General features: G+C 39.9%; 1 protein-coding gene across 1 annotated transcript in view; it reads left to right on the plus strand.

The window, feature by feature from the left end:
* clstn2a (calsyntenin 2a) overlaps positions 1-19,200 on the plus strand; it is a 149,728-nt gene that overhangs the window by 109,479 nt on the left and 21,049 nt on the right. Inside the window, exons 6-9 of the mRNA XM_073491698.1 lie at positions 1,527-1,676; positions 5,273-5,458; positions 6,229-6,486; positions 8,698-8,819. Coding sequence (XP_073347799.1) covers positions 1,527-1,676; positions 5,273-5,458; positions 6,229-6,486; positions 8,698-8,819 — 716 coding nt within the window. The remainder of the gene's footprint in view (positions 1-1,526; positions 1,677-5,272; positions 5,459-6,228; positions 6,487-8,697; positions 8,820-19,200) is intronic.

Raw genomic sequence — 19,200 nt, forward strand, 5'->3', positions numbered from 1 at the left:
ATGTTCTACAAGATGTACAACAACCTCACTGCTGCATTGTTAATGTTCAGCTCCGTCAGTAAAACATACTGTAAGATTGTTGTTAGTTAATGTTGCTCTTTTATGGAGCTCTACACACTTCTACAGTTTTTCAAACTGCTTAAATACATTTACTATAATCATACTGCAATTTTCCTGTAAACTGTAGACACTTCAAACCCACACATCTCTGGCCAGACATCATGAATCACAGTCTGAAATGATAATTTATACAAATCCATTTTCCATCAACTTTAATCACCATAAAATATACAGTAGACCATGGATGCATTATAAAAACCATCAATTGATATTGATTAATACGTGTATGAACTATAGCCTACTGCAGGATGGAGTCTATTCACAGTGACAGTCAGGCAGCTCCGTGTTTCCTCTATGAAACGTCTGTATTCTCACCATGTTGCTTTATTATAAACTATGAGGCTGTTTATCTCTGGCATTCACACGCATCTTTGGGGATCCGATCACAAGGGGACAGCTCGTCAGTTAACACCTGGTGTCCTGACATGCATCTCAAGTTACCTCCTGCGATCGTGAACATTTACTATACAAAAAGAAAGATGAAAGAAATTAACGTATAACATATGCCGAATTTACAAGAAGGCCCACATAATTGAAAAGTTGTCAGAGACGGCGTTTGGTAAAGTTTATAAAGTTCCTCCTAACTCAACAGCTCACAAAACTGAGAGATTTTAAAAGGGAGTCTGGGGAATTTCTCTCCCTCTTCATCTCCTTGCTGTTTACTGTAGTTGATGCGGCTTCTTTGACCTTTAGTATGTTGGTGTTCAAGCTTGCCATCTGCTGTAGTGCAAAACAATCTGAAAATAGTCGTTGAGAGCTGTTAGATATAAATTTTCCTGGCCATTCAAATTCATACAGAAAACATGGATTTCACACATTTACAATGACGTCATTTTATAGACTGACCCCTCAGAACCCCCAACTGTGACTGACTTCTTTCACCGTATAGTAAGTACAGCAAAGTAAGCAAGTATATGCTGATGAGCACATTCACACATTCATTCGTTCACACATTACAGGAAATGACTGAGAGAATCAACACTGTTTAACATTCATTACCATTATTATGCCACAGTGAGCTGCACTCTTAGACTGTAGTAACCTCAGTATAAAACCAGGACAGGTTTATGAAAATCCACAAGCCTGTAGCATCTCCTGTGTCTCAGGCTGCTTACACCGTTACCCTGGTGACAGGTGTAGATGATCCATCATTGCAATGTTACATTGACTGCTTACAAAGAGGCTTAGATATTCAAATTCAACACAAGGTTATTGGACCTTGTATTTCCAGTTAAAGGCTTCAAAGACATTTTTGTTTTCAAGGAGCCATTTCTTTATTGCAAAGTCAGTTTCAATTATTGCTTATCGGGAAGTGTTTCTTGCTTTATTGTTGTCAAATAAGCGCAACAGTTTATGTCTCTATAAATGAATAACGGTAATTATATTTCTGTTTTTGTTCCCTTTAGGTAACATCAGAAACACAGAGCGGCTGAGCTATGACAAGCAGCAGAGCTACATGATTATGGTGACAGCCTTTGACTGTGGTCAGAAGAGAGCGAAGGAGGATGTGGCTGTGCATATTGATGTCAAGCCTGTCTGCAAACCTGGATGGCAAGGTCAGAGATAAAGAGAAATACTTTCAAAATGCCTTAATGTGCCTTGCACTAATTGACAGAAATTGGCTCATTACTATGCAGGCATAAAGTGCACTGACATATTGTTTAAACAAACTTAAATATAAAGTAATACCATCAAAATTAAAGAAGACATTTCAGAGCAGTTTTTGAGCACATCCTTTCCCTCGTGGGAATTCGATCTCATTTTAGAACGAATGTCTCTCGAGGAAATCAGAAGACCTGACAAAAACCTCCAGAGGGAAAGTTGACTGGAGTGTGTTTTTTTCCCCTTCCTTTAACATGCTAGCAGCTTGGCATTCGAGCCGGCCCGTCTCCCCGTTGCTTCACCTGTCAGCACTGACAGCATCTCAAGAGTCAAGCTCACACAGGAATGAAAGAGGAAGACAGAGCAAAGATAAGAGGAGAGGGAGAGGAGGAAGAAAGAGATAAAGAAAGAGGCAGAATGAACAGGCAACTCAAGGGAGGAAAGGGAGAAACAAAGTTACAGTGAAGGAGAAAAGTGATGCTTACTCTTACAGTCTGAAAAAAATCAGTGACCTACTGTAACCAGGGTATTTGTGTGTAGTGTAGTTAGTAAAACATCAATCTACTGCAGAGCTGGGGCTTCATTATCTGAAGGCATGTGTCTTAAACATTAAGTAGTACAGTTTTTAACAGTTTCCCATCATATTCTCATGAAGCTCCAAGATAAACTGAGCCGAGGATGACAGAAACAACTCTTGTTTAATCATGAAGCAAATTGTTCTCCGCCAAATTCAACATACACTTAAAAACCATATGGAGGGTATTTCATTTTCAAAAGTAATTTTGAGGAATTTTAAGCCTTTATTTCTGTTGTGAGTTTTGAACTTGCACTATCCCAAATGTTTCCAACAATGTTTAAACTCAGAAAAATCTGTAATCTGTAATTCCAGGTACTGCAACTGTGTTTCATTTGGTCACGTGTTGATATAACTTCTGGGAGAGAGTCAACACTAAACATCACGTGAATGAAACTTTTAATACACTACCTTTTCCAAGAACATTTCTGCCTAAGCCATTTAGATTTCCATCGTTAATGGTGGTTGTTTAACAATGAAGACAACTCCCATGATCCCACGCTACTTGGCTCTTTTGTTTTGTTTTGGTTGAGACACCCCTAGCTGCAGGAATGACATACTCAGGCTTCCCTTGTGGAGGGTATATAAAAACCTCTACAGAGTTAGGATATGAAGCTGTGTCACTTCAATTTTACTCAATACTGCTCTTAGTGCGTCATTTGCATGGTTAAAAAAAAAAAAATGTATATGGCACAATGCTATAAGTGTTCATTATAGCTTAATGGATGTTTTTAAACTACCGTAAAGCTAACTCAAATGTGGAATATCTCGCTCCATGTCTGGAGGCATCACATGATTTTGTGCTAAGATAAGAGAAGATAATTTGAACTGAAATCCATTTTGTACAAAATTACTTGAATGCCAGTTATTTAGGATTTAAGGACACTCACTGAGGGAAATGTCAGTATGTATCACAGATGGACCGAGGTGCAGAGTGAGAGAGACTCCAGTCTTCATTTAAATGTCATCTCCACGTGCAGTATAGCTCTGAGGGGACGTTGATTTTAGCACAGTTGGCCTTAAGAAACAAAGTATTCAACAATTTAGGGGAGGTGTGCTATTTTTGATAAGAAATATATGATTTACAGACTGTAAAATCAACAAAATGCTAGCTATACCTTCCTCTTGCTATTAAGGAAAAGAATATACAATTATTTTTTAGCTTCAGATGGGCACACAGCGTTAATGAAACACTTGCTATTATACCCTGCTAACAGCCTCATCAATGTTGCATGATTCTTTGCATTTTGGCTCATAAAAGAGGTCGTTCTGCATAATCCTATTGTAAATCCATTAACCCATAGTAGCGCCATTTATCCATGAATAAAACATAATGAAATGATGCATTCGAAGATCAAGTCGTAGGTCCATGTAACCTTATTCATCATCTGTGTGCAAAGGTCAGCAGAGCTGCTGCAGCTGTTTTTTGAAGAGGGTGCCTTGGCATTAATAGACTCTGAATACATTTTGCTGCACCTCACCTCACACTCCTCCTCACTCCTACCTACTTCTCTTTGTAAATGTTTGTCTCAGGAGACTTGATAAAATGTGGTGTCAGCTTCACAAGAGTTGCCAGGTGTCCACCTACACCCACACACTCACAGGCGCGTTCACTCTTTCCTGTACACAATGAAGCTTGTGAAATCGTTTTCACCCCCGTGATTTAGGGATTCTCGTTCATCGAGGATAAATATCACACCTGGGTAATGAAAATATAACACCTGGCAACAGGACTGACAGTTACGAGGAGGTCAGCACCCCTTTCTACCAGGCCTGTCATGTTAGTGGGCCCTTTCAGTCTCCTTTTGACGTGACACACGGAAAGATTTTACTGAAGAAATTCTAAATGCCAAAGTTGCCAACCTGTGTGGTCGCCTGTCATTCTTTCAAGGCCCACATGCTCATTATGAAACCACCTACAGGAGTACATAAAATGTTATGTCCTACATCTCTGTGGAGTGCTCTGATTATGCTTGAAATATAGAAGAAAAGAGAACAAGATCAGACGACTTGTGTGTGTCCTATGGGGAACACGGTAAATACGGAGATAAATACGCTGAAATAGATTTTTATTAAATAAGTTCAAGCACTCAAGTGCACATATACATATTAATATGATCAAAGAGGCTTCTGTGTTGTGTCCTAAGTCGGTCTTTAGTTTATGTTAGCAGACTCCATTTCTCCAACGTTAGCTACTGTTGCTATCTGTTAGCGGAGCAGAGAGAGGCATTGAGACGAGGCACTCAAGAATGTGCATAAAGTCACATCCTTTGGACTAAAAACCCAAGTCCTACACAAAGAAATCCACAATCCAGCAGCATTAAACAACTTAAACAAATTGTCCACAGGCTTGTATAGGCAACCAAGAGCCTTTCAGTGCCTCGATGTTAAGACAGAAAAAAAGGTATGATCCTATTCCTAAACCTTTTCCTAAATTAAACCTCACAATGAGATATTAAAAACAGACCAAAGCCTGCTTCTACACACAGCATCCCAGAAGATGAACGAAGAAGATGTATTTTAAAAGACAGGACAAAAACGGCCTTTCTCACCGTCAAAAAAGCTAGCGACTGCTGTTTCTTAAAATATGTGAAATACAGAGTGGTGTAAAAAGAGACAGGTCAAACAGAACTATCTCATGATGGGTAGAAATTGCCAATTTTGTTGTCAGACCGTTGTAAAAGTACAACATGGTAATTATGCTCGGATCTCCTGGTGTGTGTGTACGATCACTTTAGAGAGAGAGTGAGATAAAGTAAGTGAAATGCTCAAGAGGACTAACAGGAATATGAGATCTCAGACCAGATATCTAATTTTTGAGAGGTGAGACAGATATGAACCACTCATCAGATGCCTTTTTACATATACTGTAGTACTGTAACAATGACATCCTGTGTCATTTATTTCTTATGTAATGTAAAAAAAAATGAACTACTCCCTCTATACAAACCACTAAACAAATTTTGACCATGACAGGTTGGAACAAGCGGGTGGACTACGAGCCAGGGACTGGAAGCAGGCAGCTGTTTCCCAAGATGCACTTGGAAACGTGTGGAGGTCCCCTGTCCGGCGTGAAGGCGATGGTGGAGCTGCAGACCAATCACATTGGGAAGGGCTGCGACCGGGAAACGTACTCTGAGAAGTCTCTGCAAAAACTCTGTGGTAAGTAGAAAGAGAGAAAAAATAAAGAGAAAAGTTGTTGAAGTACGCAAGTATGAAACGGTGAAGAGTGGAAAAGAAACTGATTGAAATGCCTCGTTGAAATAGTGAGGTGCTATTTAAAAGTCGAGGACTAGAGAGCGCAAAGGGTAGGGATAATAATGAGAGGCGAAATTTTTTTTCAGAGATGAAATTAGCTCTTAACATCTCCCCATCTGCAGTCTAATAATATGCCAGTTGTCATGCCATTTTAATCCTGTGGAATACTTTTAAATAATGTTCATTTTAAAACACCTTTTCAAAAACTGTTAAATGTTTCCATGGCTTCACACTGTAAAATATACAGCACATACAGAAAGACAGAATATTCCTGTTGACAGATTAGAACAAATTCTTTGTTGAATTGATTTAGTGTTTTTCACAATGATTATTTTCAAGAGGTTTTGCTTTCTTACACCTCATCCTTACCAAACTGATGTCAAGTCACATTTACAATCACAATCAATTTATGGTTGTAAGTTGTTAATTATACTGTGTCTTCAAACATGTTTTGTAGTTTGTAACCATTGTTATGTGACACGAGCACTAGTCTCAGATGTCAGAGTTATATTTGTGACATGCTCACACAACATTAGGTTGTGAACGGATGTCGGCAAACCTCTGTTAAAAAACCATGTAGAAATAAAGAAAGTTCTTGAGAAGCAGTTTCTCTCGAGGTTGATTCTCTGTACAGCCGTCTTGACAGCTCTGTATCGTCTGATTGGCACATCCAGGTGCAGCATCGGGCAGCACCGACCTCCTTCCTGCCCCCGGCCCTTCCACGAACTGGACAGCGTCTCTGCTAACTGACAGTGGTCGAGACAGCGACCTCATCTACAGATTCGATGGACGTCAGGCCGCTAATGTTCCAGATCATGTCGTGCCCCAGAACCTGACAGATCAGTTCACCATAGCAACGTGGATGAAACACGGGCCCAGTCCAGGACTCAGAGCTGAGAAGGAAACCTTACTGTGTAACTCTGACAAGACCGGTGAGGAAACTATTTCACACATTCCAGCTGTTCAGAAGCAAATTTTCTCCGTCTAACATATTAAAAAAGTGAAAATTAAACCAACTAGAGCAAAAAGTTTTCACTGAGATTGTCTTTGAATCTTAATTTCCTTACATTTTAGCAACATCTCTGCTCGTGCTCTGGGATACTGAAAACTACTTGATTCTTACAGCTCTCTGACTGAAAACTTTCATTTCCAAGTGTCCTCAGTCTTAGAGACATACTAGCAACATGACATGATCAAAAACATCCTTTTCAAAATAACGAGATAATTAAGCCAAAACTGAAGCCCACAATGGCACAAATGCCCTTTGAAACTTTAAACTTTTTTCCCCACTGCACGTCTGAACTGAGCTGCCTGAACTGTGTAATTAAGCAAGCCATCTGCACATTGCACGCTCTCACAATGGTCTCACAGATGGCTTATTAGCTTAGAAAATGTGTAGTCTGATCTTGTAATGCAAAACTGCAGAGTAGTTTGTGTAGACCATCAGAATCTTATACACCCTTCTTTCATTGCAACTGTTTGCTTAAGGATGTGAATGGTAGCAGAAGACACAAGACACAAGCACAAGACCAGATCTGTTTGTGTATTGTATACCATCATTCCCGTGGCTGAAATAAGAACAACAACAAAAATAAATAAATAAATTTGCATGATAATTATGGCAATATTATCTCAGTAGCAACATGTTAGTGGAATTACCGCAATATTTTCAATCACATGTTCAAAACCCAGTACATTTATCCCACTAATTTAAATGTTTGTGGCAATTCTGTGGTAATGGTAAAATACAAAGCACCATTTTCAGTGAAATGTTGTGGCGCTACAGAGATGCCCTGGACTGCAAAGCAGGTCCTAGAGATGTAAGGGAACATTGTTCGGTACAGACCCAATCAAAAATCACGTCGTTATTTTTCTATATTTTGTAAGAATAAAAAAAAAATTCTACTAAAATTGTGACTCAAATCCATCAAAATGTTTCTTTTTTTGTCTCTAGTTTTTCTTAAAAACATTCTTTATTTTTTTGATTGGTGGACCCTGTTCCGATATGAGAATTTGATTCACATTACAATAATATGGACGGACAGCAAATAATAATTTTGATAGTAAAGAATAATACATTTAATTGGGTTGCATTGGGGGTGAGACCTTTTATTACGATAAATCAAAAATATTGCCTAGTCATGTTTTGATGCATTTATACAAGGTTGGACTGACTAATGCTCTGTATCTGTTGACACCAATGATCATAAAAACGACACAAACACTGTCTTTGAAAGAGGAGCACTACTTCATCTATGTGATGTTGGGGTGTATTTAGAGGAAAATCTATTGCACACAGCAGACCTCATACCCCCTCAAGCTTATTTAGTGCATTGTAAAAGCAGAGCAAGTGGGACTTGCCTTTAGGTGCCATCTCCAACAGTCGGCAGTCGATAATGAAAAACTAGACACACCAGCAGCGTGCACTCTGTGACCACACTCACTGGACCCTTTCTGTCATGCTGACAGCTGTGTTTTGATGTGGAGAACCCATTTGCAGTGACTGAAAAGGCTTTCTCACAGCTGTACTGTTTGACATTTGGTGGATGGTCTTGGAGATCAAACTGCCTCCATATGAAAACTTAAAAGGGAGCTTTGCCGATTTTCAGTCAGCTTTGTATGACTACAATTTAGGTAGTTCATTTTGCCTGCACCCAGAGCCTGTTTAACGGGCAAAAATTAGCCAATGACGTAAAACGTGTCATCTGGAGGATTTTAGGGTACAGTACAGTACAGATTGTTCCACAGTTTGTTGAGATTTTTTGTGCGAGCATCAGGTTTCCCAAGTGACTCTTCGTCCTCTTTGTGTAAGACCGAGACCTTCAAAAAGACGTCTTGAGGCCGATCTCAAGTACTACTGTACAATACTAACAGGCAGTGCTGATATACTATAAACCAAGATTGTGTTACTACTGTACACTGCTTATTTCTTCCCTAAAATTCTTTCAGAAACATATTTTAACAGACTATTTAGCTACAATAGAGAAGAAGACTGTGAAGAAGATTGTGAGCCAGAAGTGGAGCTATATTATGAAAATGGAGGCTCATTGTCTATTTCTCTGCTTAAATGTTTGTCTGATGTAGAATTATGTGTAATTGTGTATATTCTGTCTTTGTGTGATAATGCATGCTTCCTGTTGCAGAAATGAACCGCCACCATTACTCTCTGTACGTCCACAACTGCCGCCTGGTGTTTCTGCTCAGGAGAGATTTCACTCAGGTCGACACTTTCAGACCCGCTGAGTTCCACTGGAAACTGGAGCAGGTGAGGAGTGTGTGTGTGTGTGCGTGTGTGTGTGTGCGTGTGTGTGCGTGCGTGTGTGTGTGTGTGTGTGTGTGTGTGTGTGTGTGTGTGTGTGTGTGTGTGTGTGTGTGTGTGTGTGTGTGTGTGAGCTTGTCTGTGTCCTATTTGAGTTCGAGCATAGATTGAGGCTGATTTTCTACAGCAGGTGAGGGGCTATCATTATTTGCGGAGTGAAGGGAGAAGCTCTCCATTCTAATTACCACAGGCCCTCCATCACTTTCTTCTACTCGCTGCAGGAGATAAGAGGGGAGAAGACACCGTTATATCCAACGCACATAGACACATAGAACCTCACACCCACAAACACAAGCATAGACCCAATTTGGAAAAGTCTGTTTAGTTATGGATAATAGCTCACCTAGCAGCAGATCTCTATTATCTGTCATGGTTCTGGAGAGTTGTTGAACTAATTTGCAGTCAAGCTTCAGTCCTGCAGAAAGCCTTTGAAATGAAAATGTTGCACCATATGAATTGTTTCAGATAGAAAAAAAATAATTCCCGCTGAATGTTGCACAGTGCTTTTCCTACAGGAATTACCCTGCAGATGTACACACAATGGTGCAATAATTACCTCTAAATTACATTACGCACAGTAGCCAGGTATTTTATCTGGATAGAAAGACAGAAATGTGAGGTCTTAGACTGCAAATTGACATCTTATTTTTGCGCAGACATTACAATTGGGGATCAAGACCAGTAACTGTGACGTTGGAGGGATTAAAGGTCTTGCTCAAGGACACCTCAGTAAGGTTGACGCTTGAGTGAGAATCATCTGTCTGAGCGTCTAGTCAGTCCAGCTCAGTAGGCAGCCAGCCAACAGAGAAAATCCTACTGTAAAAATAAAATAAAGTCCCCGGAGTCAGAGTGATTTTCATGATAAGCCAATGAACTCTCTTACACGGGAATCCCCTCTTTCCACAGACTCTCCCCAGCTCACTAATAATGGATAGTAGATGTAGATCTAATCTAATTGTTCACCCTTGGGATACAGCATGTATCCACCTCATACTGAAAATGCTTCATAATTACAGCAAGCTCTCCGGAGTTTTTGCTCACTAAGCAGATTATCAGAGATTTGTGTTTGAGTCTTTCCGTGTGCGTGCACTCTTGGGCATGTGACCATGTATCAGCATGCACATCTACTCTCTTTTGTAATTTTATTTACAGGTTTGCTTGTGCTATGCAGTTATTTCTTATGTGTCTCTTTGGCACTATCTCTGCTGGTGTTTGTGTGACCCTTTCAACCAGCTGGTCATTTGTTCTGGGTCAAAGGTAGATTGAAAAGTTTTTCTCAGTCCAGTGTTTGTTTTCTCTTGAGGCCCACAGAGGCCAATGTGACAAAAAGAAGGGCAGCCAAGAGGTCGACTGAGTTTTCTTCGCAAACAACCTCAAGACGCTCTTCTCTTTCAGTCTCTTTCCCTTTATTTGCTCTCGCGCTCTCTTTATAATTCTCTCCCACACACATAAACAGATTGTAGATGGTACGGATCACATTTGCTTCTCAGATGGATCTTGAGAAGGAGCATGGACGATGCCTGCTGTGCAGTCAAAGAGAATAGGTGATGAGTTACTCACCAGTACAAATCACTTGTGCAGTGTTTCTACATTAAATATGAATGGGAACTGATCTGAAATACAGGAGGTTAATGTGAGAAACCACATGATAGGAGCGTGAATGGACAAAGTGAAGGAAAATAATACTCAGCTTGACCTGCTGTATATAGGTACAGTATGTCTGCTTATGGTAATGATTTCCTGAATCTTTTAAAAGACAATTGTTTTGGCAAATGTTGATCATGCATGGCAGTAGAAAGATCAGTACATTAGTGAAGCTGGCTTTGTGTGAATTCCTGTAATTAGAAAACATGGCTTGCAGCTTGATTCAGTTATTGACTTCAGCTACTGCCAATGAAAAAACTGGTGTCTTTTTTTTTTTTTCCACAATTGCTGTACGTCTGTGTCATTGTTTAATGTGCCCTAAAGCAGCACACAATATATTACGTCAAAGAGAAGTGAGCACAGTGTTTTAGCAAACAGCAGCAGCCTTCTACAAATACAAGAGCCTGTTTTGGGTCTGTTTATTTGGATGCCAGAAGCTTTACTGCACTGCACAACTCAAGTGAAAATGCAGCCATTTTTTATCTTGAATGATGATTGTCTGAACCAACAATATAGTTTGTGTTTCTCATGTATAATTCATAAAGTACTTAGTCAGCTTCCACCACTTATAATGAGTTAATCTCTGAAAATGGCAAAACTTTGGAGGTAGTTATGTCCTAGACTTGTGACCTCGAGGGACAGGGTCTTGATATCAACTCATTCACTTTAAGTTTGTGCACAGATTTTATGCCACACACTGCAGGCGCTTCTGTAAATCAGAATACTGTGGCTAAGTGTCTTGAAAATATTCTGAACATCCCTATTCCTAAACCTTATTTTTTTTCAATGACAGCTCCAGACTCAGTGATAGCACCAGGTTAGCCCTTAGGAAGATTATTTTCTGCAGGTTTACCTGCCACCAACAAGAAGATAATACACTCATGCTTCTCCCCTGTGCTTCCATCGATGAAAGAATGGGTGAATCATTTTAGGGATATTGCTCGCATAGAAAGCTGTAATTCATAAAGCACAGGCATCCACTGTCGAGGCTTGGGATATCCTCAGTTGTTCTCTTTTGAACCCACTATTTCTTCTACAGCTATATTTTGCCACTTTGTTAGATTGTACAACAACGTACACTGTTTGTTTGTTTTTTTGTTTTTTTTTACATTTATCTTTTTTTTTGGCAGAGCACTGGTGGTGTTTATATAGTTTGTGTTACATGTTGTCTATATGATCTTGAAGCTTTTATTTTAAGGTAAAAAAGTTACATAATGTTGACTTAATTAGTTTTTTGCTCTTTTGTAAAAAAAAAAACATCTTCATCTACGACTTTCTGAGCAAAGAAAACTTATCCAATTATATGAATAGCTTGAAAATGAATGTGTAGTATCTAACCTCAGTGATCCTCATCATTTTGTCTTTATGCATAGGAGCTGCTACAGTGCCTCAAGGTGACTAATGAGAACATGAGTAGTAGAGACTGTTTAAAAAGGAGTATGGTGGACGGAGGGGAAAAAGGAGAAGAAGTGTCACAGCTGCTTCGTACTGTCCTTGTTCCTCCAGCACTTAGAAAGGACACTCAATGGCTTCCGCAGCAACTCCATTTAGCTCTATTGATTTTGCAATTCTCACCCCACGAGAGGAGGGGGCCAGAGAGGGATGAAAGGAAGCTGGCAGAGAGAGAGTGAGAGAGGAAGAGGCTTCCATTTTCCATGTCGATCGAACACACTGAAGGAATGTCACATCTGACAAAAACCTTTACACGTCTACCAGCACTGACTTATTTGTGAGCGTATGTGGGAGCACAACCATGCACACACACACACACAGGATGCTTATTTTCCTTCCTCTTTTTTAGCTGTGGTAATGGTCTTGTGGATGGATCACTCCTCTCTACACACATTTATCACTCTCCATGAGTCTAGAGGGCCTATCAGTTGAATCCAGGTGTTCAAAAGGTGTTCACTCACAGTCAAATGGTGCTATAGAAATCAAGATTCACTCCTCTAACGTCCTGTATGCTAAAGATGAATCGTATGTGTCGAAACGTGCAAACGAAGTTGGACAAAACAGAGGAAGAGGGACAAAAAGATAAAGAAGAATTAATTTCCAACTATCTGGGCCATTTTATAATAAAGCTACGGACCGGGTTTGCCCAGTTTGGCAAGATAAAGAACAACTGTGTTTGGCATTGATCTAAATCCTTATAAATGAGGTGTTATTTGCTCACAGCAGGGTCCTCAGAGTAGGAAAAAAATCCATGTTAACAGAGGGGTGAGAGTTTAGACAAACACGCTGTAATTTTCTCAGCTGAGGCCTGAGATTTTGAAAAGGATAAGTCGAGGGGCCAAAGATTTATTTGTGTTTGCAGCTGTTTCACATCAATCCAAGATAACTGAACAATTCACAAATCACCGTGAATCACCGTTAAACTTTCCAATGTCGCCAATTACATGCCGCTCCAGACAGCTGCTGACCCCCTGCTGTTTATCATTTATATCTGAGTTCGATTATAGGCACTGAATGTTGGAGAAGCACAAAATCACACTCCTATACAGCACCTGCAATTATCTGCCTTATCTGCCTGCTATAATCATGCTTGTTGTGCCCCTGTCCTGTGTTGATTAGAAGCCTTCCTTTGTTATTGAGGAGATTAATTGGGTGGTGGTTGCGGCGATAGTGTGCTGCCTCTCTGCATGTTTGCAGCAGTTACCAGGAGAGATTAAAGTGCCTATTCAGAGAGAGATTGAAGTTCATCTCAAACACGAGAGACTGACTGCAAAGTCCTTCCGTTCGCTTATCGGTATGCTTAGAATGCACTTAGCGGTATAGAAGTGCTGTTTCTTAAGGTTGAGGCAAAAAGTATCAGGAATGACAGCGCAAGAGGCGGGTGTTTGTTTACCACACAGGTGAGAAGTGATTTCGTAATAGTTTAAAAAAAAAGTCTCCTTCAAGTGATGTGCCTTTTGTTGCTCCAAAGACTCACATAAATCCATACTTTCTTTTAGTCAGCAGCATCTTCTTCTGGCCTTGCTGTGTTTATTCGCTTTCCTGTGTTAATATTGTTTGCTATGAGTCACTCTGCTTTTGCAAGTCATGCTATTGCAAGGAATCTGTATTCAGCATACTTTAGCATTAAGGAGCTCAAGCTGACAATGATGGAACACACATTTTTTTTTGCTTTTCCATAAGAGCAAAACAGAAAAAAAAAAAAAGCCGAGCAACGAGAAGATATTGAGCATGGCCTCTAGCATGTACATTTTCACTGTGCGTGTGTGTTTATTTTATTTCTGGCTTCTATTTTGCAAATGAACTCATTTGAGAGCTCAGCTGTAGGCACTTCCTGTGTTATTCCCACAGTATGCAGAGCTGCTGCCTCTCACTGATTGTGTATGTCTTTGCAGTGAGTGCATGTAAGAGGCGGCGTACCTAATTGCACTATCTGCTGCTTATAGACAACTCAGAAGACATGCTGAGTGCACTCTAAGCAGCACTACATACAAGCATCCAGTCAGCACGCTAATGTATTGACAGCTTGTTTCTTCCATTCCTCCATTTTCCATTTTCTCTCCCTCTGTCCTTCTGTCTCATCACTTATCTTTGCTCTTCCTTCTCGAAGTCCTTTAGGCAGAAAAAAGGGGGCTTTTTCAGGCTGACCCTAAATGTACAATTTAAATAATTTACTGTTATGATATTGCTGCATTTGAGCAGGTGAGACTACAGAGGAGACAGGCGGATTGAAAAAGGGTTTTTAAAAATCCATCAATTTCAAAGCCGACCTTTGACTTGAAGTGACAGAAACGTTTTGCATTCTTATTTAATCTTGTGCCTCACATCTTTCTTTGTTTAGCTTTTTCTTGTGTGTCACTTACATGAATCAGATGCCTCAGATAGCTTCCCTTTATCCACGTCACTTTGGTAAAACTTCTCAAAGCACACCTTGATGCAATCTCACAGTCTTAACTATATTTTTCTTTTCAACTAGGGCAAAACTTTTTTCATTGGGACGATATTTCTTTTTAGTTGTGAGTGTTACTTTGTCTGGTTTAGTGTGTTTTATGCACAGACTGTTGAGCAAATCTCTTCCCGTCCTTCTTTAACTGTTTTTTTCTTTTTTTCAACATCCTTGTCATTCCCTCCCACCACACTGACACGTAATAGGCTGGCATCAATAATGCAGTGCCACAACAGAGGCAGAAGAGAGGAGAGGGAAGGCGAGGAATGTGAGTAGGAACAAAGGAGATGAAAAGGGAAAGAGAAGAGGGGTGCAGGTTAGGAAGGAGTGATGAGGTGGAAGCGTGGATAGCGGAAAAGGGAAAAACAGAAGAAAGTAGATTAGACAAAGGGGTGTGGAAGAGGACAGATGAGACGAACAGAGAAGGAGGAAAGGAGGATAGTGGTGCCTGAGGGCAAAGCTTCAGATTTCTTGAAATTATCTAGTGGATGCTGCTTTCACAAGAGTAAGCAATCACCATGTTTAGAGTGGACAACAGCAAAAGAATATTGGCAGCATAGAAAGAAATATCATCCAGCGATCATAACCAATCATTATACTGCTCACGTTGGCAAAAATCCTAACTATCTCGGCTCGTGGTTCTAATGCCAAAGCAAAGATCAGTGGTCTAAATGTGGATCCCTGCTGGGCACACTGTTGTATTTGGTTAGTATCCATATAAAGTCCATATAAGGTCTCCTCCCATTTCAGACCTCTCCAGTGCATCAAAATAAACTTGACCTCATTAGAGGGCTTCTCAGCAGCCAGCAGAACGTCCTCATTATTCTGTTTATGTCAGCAGATTTAAAATGCCCCACTGCTATCTGTGAAGGGTTTGTGTTTGGTGTTTCTCCCCTTGCAGGATACACAGTAAGCCAATCTGGAGAATAACCTGAATTTTATTACCTTTATTTGGCACAAAAAAAAGATTTGTGACTGTGCTGTCATTGTTAGTAGTTGGTGTAAGGCAGAGCAGGCTGGCTCTAATTGTTTTGCCTGATATCTTTTGGGTGACAGCCTGAATTCAGCCTCTAGACTGTATAGTATTTTCAAGGTCCAATAGGCTCTTAAGATCTCCCTTCCTCCGTGCCCGTGTATAAGATGTAATAGCCTCTTGTAAATACACCATGGCAGATTTCCACAAGATAGACGGGCTTATCTCCAGTGTTTTATTCTCAACAATAAAACTCTGCTATTGCATGGAAATATACTCAACAAAGGGATTGTGGCTCAGTAAGGTATCTGCAAGCTGAATCTTTGTAAGGATGGGAGATGGTTAAAGTCAGAGGAATGATCAAAAAGTGTCTGGTTACCGATCGTACAGTCCCTGACCCTGTTCAACACACTTCTTAAGAACAGGGAAGTCATCTATCTTAGAGAATACCTGGATGGATACTTTGTATTTTCTTCGATTTTGTTTAAATCCAGATTAAAAACTGGTCCAAATTTGAAGTTTATGGCATTAGTGTTGTCTTTTCCTGGTTTTAAAGGCTGCATTACAGTAAAGTGATGTAATTTTCTTGTTATAATACTTGCCTTTACCCCCTTAGTCGTTATATCCACGTTACTGATGTTATGTTTGCCGAAAATTTCATTGTGTTAGTGTTTTGTGAAAGTACCAATAGTCATCCCCACAATACTGTCCCAATATTGATATCAAGATATTTGGTCAAACAATATTATGATATTTGATTTTGTCACCCAGTCCTATATGTGTCAATATTACAGCAGATTTAGAAACACAAAGTGTCCTCAGTAGGAGAGCAATTTAGCAAAGTCTAAGAGAGAGAGAGTGTTGGAGTGTAAATACTTTGGAGAATGGCCTCTTTCCCATTAAGGAAGTCAGACAGAAGTACAGTCCTCCTTATCTGCTATTTAAGCCAAGATAAAAATAAAAGAAGAAAAGTGTGTTAATAGTTCTACTCATGCTTTTGGAGTACTGGGATGACTAAAGCACCAATTCTTCCTCTTCAGACTTGTCGTATCAGAACATAAACAGGTTAAACAAAGTTTGTTAATCATGGCCCCTAGAGACAACACCTTAAATGTGTCTCCTGTGAACACTTTCAATCTAAAATAACTTTGGTCTTAAAATCTAGTGTATTTATTTATTAAATGCGTGACTACTCACCATGCCTCTGTATCTTCTTTATGTCAAGTTTTCTCATATGTTTCCCAGCATCTTTTGCAGTCCACAGCTTGTTCAGTCAAAGTTTTTTTCATCTTTGTCTAAGTTCAGGGATCCTGCCTGTCAAGGGTAGTTTGTAAGTTTGTAGATGGAATAGGGCATTTCATGTCAGTAACCCTTCTGCCATTGTCTGAAAAGCAACTGTTCATTCTGTCGAGAGTAGTTTGGAGCTGAACTTCTGCTCCACTTGACCGTAAATCTTCACTGAGTGATGAAAGGATGCAAAGATAAAGTTTTCATCGGAGGAAATGTTGTTGCCATTTTCCACTTTTCTCTTCTAGCAGGCCATGTTTACAGAGCCATAGAAAGGAAAGATAAACATTGCCTTTTCTAATAGTTTCTTATGAATTACTGTCTCCCTCAGTTATTCAGCTAGAGTGGTTTAGTCCATCAAAAAGGTATAATTGTCCACATTGGTAATGGCAAATCAAAAGTGATCTCTATCTTCTCACTGAGTGCATCATGTGACCCCCATTTTAAAGTACTTTTTCAAAGCATTCTGCTTTTAGTGTTAGAAAACAACCATTTAATTTAAACTGAAGTCCAAGAAACATGTATTTTAAAGTGCATCCACTTCAGCAGAGACATGGTCTTAGTGTCTCTCAGCCTCTGCCGCTGTTTCTCTCTCCCTCTCTGTTGTGGGACTCTTCTGCTGATTCTGTTCATCCTAAGCAGGCCTGCAACCTGCTCGGGGACCGGCTCATTACAGCGTTTCAGCATTCATTGTCTTGTTACACCGTTGCAGAGGAGAAAGACTTTCAAGCTTCCACTGACTAATGTGCCTTCAGACAGCCATTGTGTGTACAAACACGCCTCAGCAGCAGGAAGAGTGCAGCTGATGGTATCTACTAATGATGTGTGCGCGTGCGTGCTGGCATGTGTGAGTGTTTGTTAATGTGGGGGGACGATTTCTCAAGTTAAGAAAGTAACAACACAAACAAATTGAGTGCTGGATTGAACTCAGGGCTGTAACTTTTCTTACAATAGTAGAGTGTTTTTAATAAAAATAAACAGATTTCTATTTGTCCTTAGTGCATGTCAGCTTCCCTTTGTCCTTTCAAGGAAAAGTTCACCCAAAAATGTAAATTCAGTCATTACCTACTCACCTCAATGGAGATGGAAAGTCAGGTGAATATTTTGCAGTCCACAAAACATTTCTGGGGCTTCACAGTAAAACAGCGTTGCAGCATTCGCCTAAACAACTGAATTAGATTTCAGCAGTTTGTCTTATAAAACAATAAGACAGAAAAATAGAGCATAAAATAGCTCCATACAGCTCGAGTGGCATAATCTCCAGAAGCCCAGGAAGCCCCAAAAGATGTTATTTACATCCTTTTTTCCAGCTGAAATATTCACTGCAGCTGCTATGTTATACTATAAGCACCCTGTCTGAAGTGGGTGCACGAGCTCGACTGTGCATCGAGGGTGTAAATATTGTCATTTCAAATCAATTTGGGATTTTGTGGCTTCCAGAGACTTGGATTACACCAGATGAGCTGCTTGGAGCCATTTTATTTACAAAACAGCCATTATGCAATGTTGTTTTGTTGTGAAGCTCCAGAAATGTATTGTGGACTATGAAACTTCACCCGACTTTCCATGGATAACTTATCCTTTAATATTCATGTCTTGAAGTCTGATTATGCGTAAGGGAAAGCTCCTTGTAAGGATTCTCAAACACACAGTCACTATACATGTATTTCTGAACAGCCAAATAGCCGTAGACGACATTATTTGTTCATGCCCTCTATTTATGCCATTCAGTCGAGCATCAGTTATCAGTTACCACGCTCAAAGACACAAACGGAGAAGAAGAATGAGAGAGAGCACAAGATAAGAGATCAGTCTCCCTGTTTGAGACAAATAATGTAACTCAGTTTGTTGGTGTTTATTGTCATACTGGCTAAACTTCATGGAAATGTTTCTTAGAGCTTTTTTAATTTATTTTCCAAGGGTTTTTTTATCCCATGCTAGCTGCAAGGCTCTATTAATAGTCTTGTCTGCCCATTGGTTGGTCCACAACTTTGGTCTAGATTTGAAATAGCTCAACACGTATCGGATGGATTGCCATGAATGTTGGCACAGATATTTATGGGTCCCAGAGGAGGAATCCCAATTACTTTACTATGTCACCACATGAGCTGCGTGTTCATGTGGTGACGTAGAGAAGGAGGGAGGGGATTGCTAACTGCAAAATGGACAGGAAGTTTAGCTAACATGACGACTTTTAGCGTGCATGTCCATATTGTGATGGCGAAAAAAATACAATGCATAGGTCAGCACCACATGATAAATGAATTCTGGAAACACTATTATAGCCCCCAAAATAATAGCATGAAGAACTCCCACACTTAACAAAGACAGCAGTGAGTAATGTCCAACAAGTCCAAATTATTGAGATGCTTCTTCTAACTCTACTTTTTCAGCATCTATCTTTTTCATTGACCTCCGCAGACAATCAACCTGCCAGCGACTAAATGAAAGTGGCAATTCATTCTGCCTGTCTAGTCCAGTATACATACAAATCCGAAATGGGAGCTGATGAAACTCAAACACAC

This window comes from Pagrus major, chromosome 21 (genome assembly GCF_040436345.1).
Source record: "Pagrus major chromosome 21, Pma_NU_1.0".
NCBI lineage: Eukaryota > Metazoa > Chordata > Actinopteri > Spariformes > Sparidae > Pagrus > Pagrus major.